General features: G+C 42.9%; 1 protein-coding gene across 2 annotated transcripts in view; it reads left to right on the top strand.

Annotated features, from left to right (window-relative positions):
• PIP5K1B (phosphatidylinositol-4-phosphate 5-kinase type 1 beta) overlaps positions 1–8,666 on the top strand; it is a 151,524-nt gene that overhangs the window by 84,188 nt on the left and 58,670 nt on the right. For both annotated transcript variants that reach the window (XM_019517490.1, XM_019517489.1), the window contains 2 exons: positions 6,545–6,700; positions 7,128–7,272. In XM_019517490.1, the coding sequence (XP_019373035.1) occupies positions 6,545–6,700; positions 7,128–7,272 (301 nt within the window). The remainder of the gene's footprint in view (positions 1–6,544; positions 6,701–7,127; positions 7,273–8,666) is intronic.

The raw sequence follows: 8,666 nt of genomic DNA, 5'->3' as shown, positions 1-8,666 counted from the left end.
GCTACCACCCCCTTGCAAGGCCCACATGCCCCATCCCAGCCCCCCCATTGCTGCCCCACCTGGCCTCATCCCCCACCAGATGCTGCAGCCCCCCCAATGGCTGCCCCACCCAGTCTTACCCCCCCAGCTTGCACCCCCAGGCCCCCATGACTATCCCAACAACCCCAGGCACCATCACTTAAAAAACCCCCCCCAAAAAATGGGGAAAAAAAGCCTCTGCTTACCTTAGAAGCAGGGGTGGAGGGGTTCCAGGGTCTCCTGGCAGAGGCCCCTGGGCAGCACAGGACAGCAGTGGGGCAGGAGGGCTCAGGCTGGCGCTGGTGGGGCTGTCACCCTGCCCTGCACTGTGTGGGTGGGGCTCCAGTCAGCAGCTCAACTGCCAGTAAGTGCCGGGGAGGGGTTTGTTTTTCTAAGTATATGATTGCATATTATTTACCTGAGACTGGCTCCAGGGTACAGTTTAGGCAGGGAACAGTCAATGGAATTAGTATCGGTCATCCCTTTCTTCAAGCTCCCAGTAGAATCTTTATCAAAACCTTTGCAGTTAGGCTATTGGGTGATGTTGAGGAGCCATTAAGGGATAGATTTTCATAAAAGCTAAACCAAGCCTTCCATTTTGAATGGAGAATTTTAATTCACACTTTTTTTTTTAAAGTGTGAGGAAAATGGACAAAATTACTGGCTGTTTTTTAACATGAGCCTTGAGATTTTTTCATACTAACCCAATGAATGAATGTTCACACACAAATTACAGATTTTTAAAAAAAAATTTAGATTTACATTTTGAGTTGACGAAATACTTCAATTGCAATTGTGTCTTCAGTAAGATTTAAGAATACATCACCATTTTTCTTGTAAATGATTACAGATGAAAAATTGACATTCAGTTGTACATTATTAGATCAATATGTTATCTGGTGAAATTAGTCTATAGTAGGTGTGGGCAAAACAATGGATTTGGCTGCTGGCCAGACTCCATTTCCCAGCAGCCCCTGCCCACATTGCTGAACTTTTGTTGGAAATAGCCTGTGAAATCCTGGCTTACTACAGACTACCAGTAATTTCACTATAGACCAGGGGCAGGCAAAGTCCGGCCCATGGGCCAAATTAAGTTTGCAATGGACTCCATTTCCCAGCAGCCCATGCCTACATCACTGCAGATGGTTTTCATGGAGACCCCAAGAGGGGCAAGGCCGTGACAACGCAGGGCTGGGACTTCCATGGTGATTGGCCCAAGCAGCACTGGCAGGGAGCTGCTCTGGGGCTGGGGTGGGGATTTTGTGGTTGTGACAGTGTGGCCCAGAGCTGAGACAGAGCTATGATCCACTGTCTGCACAACCCAGGTAGGGGCATGTAGGCAGCAGATCATGGCTCTGCCCTGCTGCTCGTATACCCTAGGTAAGCACATGATGGCAGAGGATCACGACTTTGCCCCAGCTTTGGACCACGCTGTCACTGCCACAGAATCCCAGCCCTAGAGCAGCTCCCTATGCAGCCACACACCCTGCCAGTGTTGCCTGAATGGGTCTTCATGGAAACCCTGGCCCTGTGCTATCATGGCCCCACCCCTCCTGGGGTCTCCATGGAAGTGACATTGGCAGGGGCTGCTGGGAAATGCAGTCCGCCATGAGCCAAATCTGGCCCATGGGCCAGACGTTGCCCACCCCTGGTCTATAGTGAAATTACTGGTAGTCTGTAGTAAGCTAGGATTTCACAGGCTATTTCCAACAAAAGTTCAGTTCAGGTTTTATTTTCAATAAAAATTCCCTCACTGAAAGTCAATATTTTTTGGATTGCACTGGCCTGTGTTAAACTGCTTGATCTAAGGACAATAGAATTTCTCTGCGGCAGACCATGATTTAAATTATTCTTGGAAAGTTTACAATTTTTTGGACAATTGCATGATTAAACTCAGGAAATTTTGTGACCCTGGTCATGAAAAGGGCCATCATCAGTTAGAACAACAGATGTAATTAGATATGAGAATAAGAAAGGAGATCGATGTTCATGAATGAAAAGTAAATAGTTAGAGAAGTACTAGGCAAAAGTTTTATGGAGTCTTTCAACCTAGTCACTAACAATAGATTTTCTTTTCTTGAGTATGAGCAGAAGTAAGTTGAGGAATTATTTGAAGGTGAGAGTAGGTCAACTGAAAACCAAGAAATAAGAAATGTAGAGAAGGTATGAGAGAGAAATTAAGAAGCAACTCTAAGCAGTGACTCTCTAATTAGGCATGATGTCCTATGTGTGCTAATGCAAATGCTGATAAGCACACAGAATAGCCTAAAGGACATTAGTGAATTCTAATGCAAACCATCATTGCTACTGAAGGAAAATTTAATGTAATGAATAATTTTAAGAACATATGAAAATTACCAGCAGCAAGGTAGGTACAGGTGACCTCAGCGATCCTTTCAGAGATGCATGTGAGCTAAGGTAAACATTGTAAGAGCAGACCAAATGAATACGTCAGTTGTACAAGGAGAAGTTTTTTTTGATTCACTGGGTCCTACCATAAAGCTTTTTATGATGACAGACTTTTCTGATTAGAAGAAAAAAAGCTCTCGACTCACTCGGATACAAAAGTAGCATTATGAAATTTTAAGATAGGAGATGAAAAGTATAAAGTAACTGGTCTAAATGACATGCAATTTAAGGGAATTAAAATTAATTCACTGTACTTGCCTTTACAGTTTTTGAAAACTATTAAGGTACTAATGAATGAAAGAAAAATGTATCAATGGTTTAAAAAATGCAAATAGGTTCCTAGCATCATATCCCAGACATCTAAATTCTATTTCAAATAAAACAACGACAGATTTTAATATGAGAAATACCAAATGTATACAAAAACACAACTATGAACTTTATAAGAGCCATGCTATTAGTTGAACAAATCTTGATGGACAAACATGACTTGTTGGTAGAATTATAAAGTTAATGAATAGGAATACAATTTATGAATCTATGAATATGTACTGAAATGTGGGTTGTAGTTAATAGCATGATTGGGTCTTATAAAACTTTATTTTGATGTCACAGAAAGAAATATGGCTCAAGAGTCAGTGGAAGAGTAATGGCAAATGGCATTGTGCCAAATTTGATTGAAGGTGTTCACTGTGTTGCACTGTGACCAGTGCAAAGTCATTCTGTTATAACAGCTCCTTAATTAGCTGAAGTAAGAAGTTAACTATGTTCATGGAATTTGCATTTGATACTAAACTAGGAGGATTTTGGAACACTGATTAGGACAAAAATAAAACAAAAGGCAAGTGAGAATTAAAACTAGATGAGCCCTAGACTCAACTATAGGGAAGTCAGCTCTCACTAACACAGAACCTAGATCCTGATGCATCATACCAAACTGTATGAAGTTGTGCCTCTTCGAGAGTGTGACCGCTAAATAGACAAAGGGTGAAAGGGAAACAAATTATGCTGAAGACATAGTGACATTGTACTTAGAGTTGGAAGGGACCTAAACAGATCATCAGGTCCAACCCCTTGCCCCGGGTGCGAATGGGTGCCGCGGTCATATTACCCCTGCCAAATATCTGTCCAGCCTCCTCTTGAAGACCCCCAAGGTAGGAGTGAGTACCACCTCACTTGGGAGCCCATTCCAGAGCCTGGCAGCCCTAACTGTAAAGTAATGTCTCCTGATGTCCAGCCTGAACCTTCTCTCTAACAATTTGTGGCCATTATTCGTAGCAACCCCCAGTGGTGCCTGGGGGAACAGAGCCTCCCCCAATTCCCACTGGTCCCCCCTGGTGAGTTTGTAAACGGGCACCAGATCCCCTCTCAGCCTTCTTTTGTGGAAGCTGAATAGGTTCAGGCCCTCTAGCCTCTCTTCGTAGGGCCTGCCCCGCTGCCCCTTGACCATGTGAGTGGCCCTCTCTGGACCCTCTCAATGCTAGCCGCATCCCTCTTGAAGTGTAGTGCCCTGAACTGGATGCAATACTCCAGCTGTGGCCTGACCAATGTCGCAAAGAGGGGAAGGATCACCTCTCTGGACCTGCTTGTGATGCATCTGTAGATGCACGACAAAGTGCAGTTAGCCTTACTGATCGCTTCCTCACGCTGGTGGCTCACGTTCATCCTGGAGTCAACAATGACTCTAAGATCCCTTTCTGTCACCGTGTTGACAAGAAGGGTGTTCCCCAGCCTATAGGTGTGTTGCTGGTTCCTTCTCCCTAGATGCAGTACCCTGCACTTGTTTGCGTTGAATTCCATCCTATTGTCATTGCCCACCTCTGCAACCTGTCTAGATCTAGTTGGATTCTGTCCCTCCCCTCCAGTGTGCCCACCTTACCCCACAACTTGGTATCGTCAGTGAATTTGGACAGCGTGCTTTCCACACCCACATCCAGATCGCTGATAAAGATGTTGAATAGTACAGGCCCCAAGACTCAGCCCTGGGGGATCCCACTGCCCACATCCCTCCAGGTTGAAAACAACCTGTCCACCACCACTCTGGGTGTGACCATCTAGCCAGTTCGCCACCCATCTGACTGCAGGCATCAATGCTGCAGTCACCAAGTTTTTTAAGAATCTGGTGGAAAACCGTGACAAAGACCTTCTTAAAGTCTAGGAAGACAACATCCACCCTGACACCCTCGTCCAGGGACTTTGTTCCTGATCATAAATTTGGGGGATTGAGGCTTGATGAGGAGGAGAGCGAGTCACAGTTACGTCAAGAGACTTTTTTTTTTTTTTTAAAGAACTTTGTGTCAGAACCAGGAAATGAACCCATTCGTTTTAAGTCCCATTCTAGTGCCTTCACCACCTATTAATCCTCACTTTGCTTTTGAAATATCTCATCTCAATGCCCATTAAATCCAGCAAGGGTTTACTGCCTTTAAACAGCAGCACCAAAAATGTCATGATAAACAATAATACCCCTAGTCATAAGCCTGTGGCACTATTTCCAAAGGGGCTCTGGACTAGCACTGGATCATTTGTGCTGGAGGCCTGGTATATCTTGTTCTTTCCTTCCAAAGGCATGTACCTGCTTTTAGCTATGTGCAGTGGGTACTTCTCATCCCAAATCTTGTCCCAACACCAGCTCCAGCTTCTTTGAAGAACCGCTGTAGTCTATTTCTGGGGTATCTGAAACATTTCATAACTAAAAGCAACAACTGAGATTATTCAAAAGCTTTTGGGAAAGGAGATTGCATAAGTATGGGTTTTGAGTGAGAAACAGCAGTGGCCATTGTTAGATCCTGCATTTGCCTAAACTACTTATGCAGGTATGGCAGTCTCTGGAAATCATTATGAACTAAAGGAGATTTTCATGAAGCAGCCCCATAACTTGATTAGAAAATGCACAAGCTTTAATATCTTGGAAATGTTTACTTCATGTAAAGTAGATGTTTGCTAAAGTGTCATGGAAATCCTTAGACATGACAGATAGTTTTACAGTATTGCAATAATTATCCTCAAGCCATTAACTCTGTTAGCTTGTCAGTAATCCACAGGAAATGTTCAAAGGCTTGATTACCTTCTTAATTACTGTCTCTTCTCCTTTCATTCCGTTATCCTATGAGCCCCTCCACACATGTACATAAAGATGCATTGGGATCTAATGCACAATTCACACAATTGCACCTGCTGCCATGCTACATGTGCATGGCAGGAGGCATGATAGTGGGATCATGAATCAGATCCCATCATTCCATCAGGCCAATCACAGGCTCCCCCTGCACCAGTAAGAAGCAAGCTCCTGCAGGTAGGAGTCCTCTCAGTTGATGGGATTCACAGCCATAGGAATGCACTATAAACTCCCATGGTTGGGAGACTGCAGCTTATGGGATCTCTCAGCCATGGGAGCACACCACAGTTCTCTGTGGCTGGGAGACTGCAGCTCATGCTCATGCAGTCTCTCAGCCACAGGGAACTGTAGGGTGACCTAGCCACAGGGATCCAAAGCCCCTGGGTCCTGCCCCCTCACAGCAGGAAGCCCTGTCAGCTGGGAGCTCCCAGGTGTGGGGGTGCATAAGGGCCTCCCAACCTGGGGGCTTTGATCAACTGATAGGGTTCCCAGCCTCCGGAGCTCCTGGCCACACATTCAATTAATGGCATGATAGGAAACAGCTCCAAAGTTATTACACAATTTGTGCAATAACTTTGCAGCTTCCTCCTGCTTTTATCATGCCATTGATTGAGCATGTGGCTGGATGACCATTTAAGGCCTGATTAACTGGTAAAATTTCACTTGTAGATGGGACTTACACTACCTACTTTTTTCTTCTGACTTTTTGGGCAGATATTCAAGGGATGGTTTGTAATTTAGGAAATGGAAAAAAGCATATAAATTGCATGTTCTAAAATCAAAAAAATTAAAACTTTGATAGGTAATATCTGATATAAACTCTGTAGAATAAAAATGATATTTGCTTGATCTGTGAATTTAGAAATAGCTTTTGTAGGTAGCAGCCTGTTGATTTATGTTTAAAAAAAAAAAAAAAGTTACAAACCCTCTGTTAATGATTGGTAAAATGTTTATAATCCAGTAGCTTTATTCATTGTGAACTCTCTTTTCTTCATGCAGCTTTAAGGTCCTCTCCTTCTAAGAGACGATGCAATTCTATTGCAGCTCTAAAGGCAACGTCACAGGAAATCGTTTGTGCTGTTAGCCAAGAATGGAAGGATGAAAAGCGTGACATGCTTACTGAAGGACAAAGTTATTCCAGTCTTGATGAAGAAGGTAGTATTTTAGAATGGCTAACCTAGACAGTAAGGCCACAATTTCTCAAAATACACTCAGTATGAACATGAAGTTTTAAGACCGAGCTGTTCTCTTAGCAGAAATTCTCATATAGTCACATTACTGCTAAGTAATGTCCTTGGCCTTGCTGTGTATTCTGCTAAATGTATTGGGTAGCAGTAGAAACTAATCTTATGGCATTAAGGAGATTAGGAGTAGGTAGAAGCATGTACACTGGTTAGATAACCATTAGTGTCTTGTCAATTAAAATATGTTAAGTTGCTGCTGGAGAGTGTATTAACAGCACTTGTGCGTGTGTGTACTTGTATAAAGATAGGGTAGAATATTATCTTTTCTAGTAGTTATAAATGAACTTTAAAACAGCCTACAGTGAAAATATTTTTATATACATTTTTTCCCTATGCAGTATTAGATTCCCGGCACCGGCCAGATTTAGTGCCAAGTACTCCATCTCTGTTTGAAGCAGCTTCCTTAGCAACCACAATTTCTTCTTCTTCTTTGTATGCAGATGAGCAATATCAACGTGATGGAACTATGCTTTATTCCAGCAGGTAACGGTCATTTTAATTTAAGTTGGAGAATGTCATGTTATGTAGAAATAACCCTTACCCATAAATGCAATAATTTACAACTTCTTGCTTGAAAAACAGTCAATTTGCATGATAGTGCAGTTGGTCTCAGTCTCTTTATAGGACAAGTTTTGCCTCTGTGTGAAAGTGCACTGCAGCAGGCATGCTCTCCCATTCTACAAAAACATCATGTATGCAGCAAGGGTTCAGAGTTAGTAGGTATGTGTATACAGATATGTAGATCCAAAGACCCAAGTTGCCAAATGCCTTAACATCTCTTGTCATGGAAAACTTATGAAGGAACACATTCATGGGCTTTGAGGAACATGAGATTTGGAGCCAAAAAAATATCTTCAGCTTGTGCATTTTCTTCTTTGCATTAATATTAAGTGGGCGAAGATTTGGGGACACCTGCTGATTATCAGGGAGAAAAAATTCAAGCAGCACTTGAATGGGTGAAATACTATAATAAGTCTTAATCTTTCTAAACATAATTAATGTATCTCTCCTCTTCGGCAATTCCTTGCAGCCGAGGATGATTGCTTTCCACGATTGTCTTATCTGTGTGTATGAAGATGGCTGATGAGGCCTATCCATGATCGACAGACTATACTGCAGCTCAGACATGTTTCTGTGTGAAGTGTGTGGCTCTGCATTCTTGATTTTTGTCTACAGCACATTGTTTCTGCCACTTCCACTTTTCCATCTCCTGCTGTTGTCATACTGAGATCCCTGCAGCAGACCCTTCTCCATTTGGGTTAGTCCTGGGCAATAGTCTCCCACAGTTTGATGTTGATTTTGCTTTTTTTTTTTTTTTTTAAGTCAGCCTTGAGGATGTCCCTGAAGCTGTTTCTCTGCTCCCCTCCTGAGCATATACCTTGGCTGAGCTGGGAGAACAAAACTTGCTTTGGGAGTCTGGAGTCGGAAATCTGGATGACATAGCTGGCCCAACGAAGTTGATGTTGAATGATAATCACCTCAATATTCATGGTATTAGCTTGTAGGAGGATTCTAACATTGGTGTGTCTGTCTTCCCACTGGATTCAAAGGATCTTCTGCAGGCAGCATTGATGGTACTTCTCCAACAACTTTAGATGTCTCCTTTTTGTTGTCCATGTCTCAGCTCTGTACAGCAAGGTGGGGATCACAGTTGCTTGATAATCCATGAGCTTGGTTTCAGATCTGATGTTGCAATCTTTGAACATCCATTTCTTCAGGCATCCAAAGGCTGCACTTGCACATTTGAGACAATGTTGGATTTTTTCATCAACATCAGCCTTCTTCAAGAGACGGCCTTTGAGGTACGGGAAATACTTAACGGTATCTGGAGCCTCATCGTAGATTTTGGATTACTGGAGCTGGGGACTATTGATTAG

This window comes from Gavialis gangeticus, unplaced genomic scaffold (genome assembly GCF_001723915.1).
Source record: "Gavialis gangeticus isolate Ggan-Ray unplaced genomic scaffold, GavGan_comp1, whole genome shotgun sequence".
Taxonomy (NCBI): domain Eukaryota; kingdom Metazoa; phylum Chordata; order Crocodylia; family Gavialidae; genus Gavialis; species Gavialis gangeticus.
Note: the sequence above shows the minus strand (reverse complement) of the source record. Positions and strands in the feature narration are given on the sequence as shown.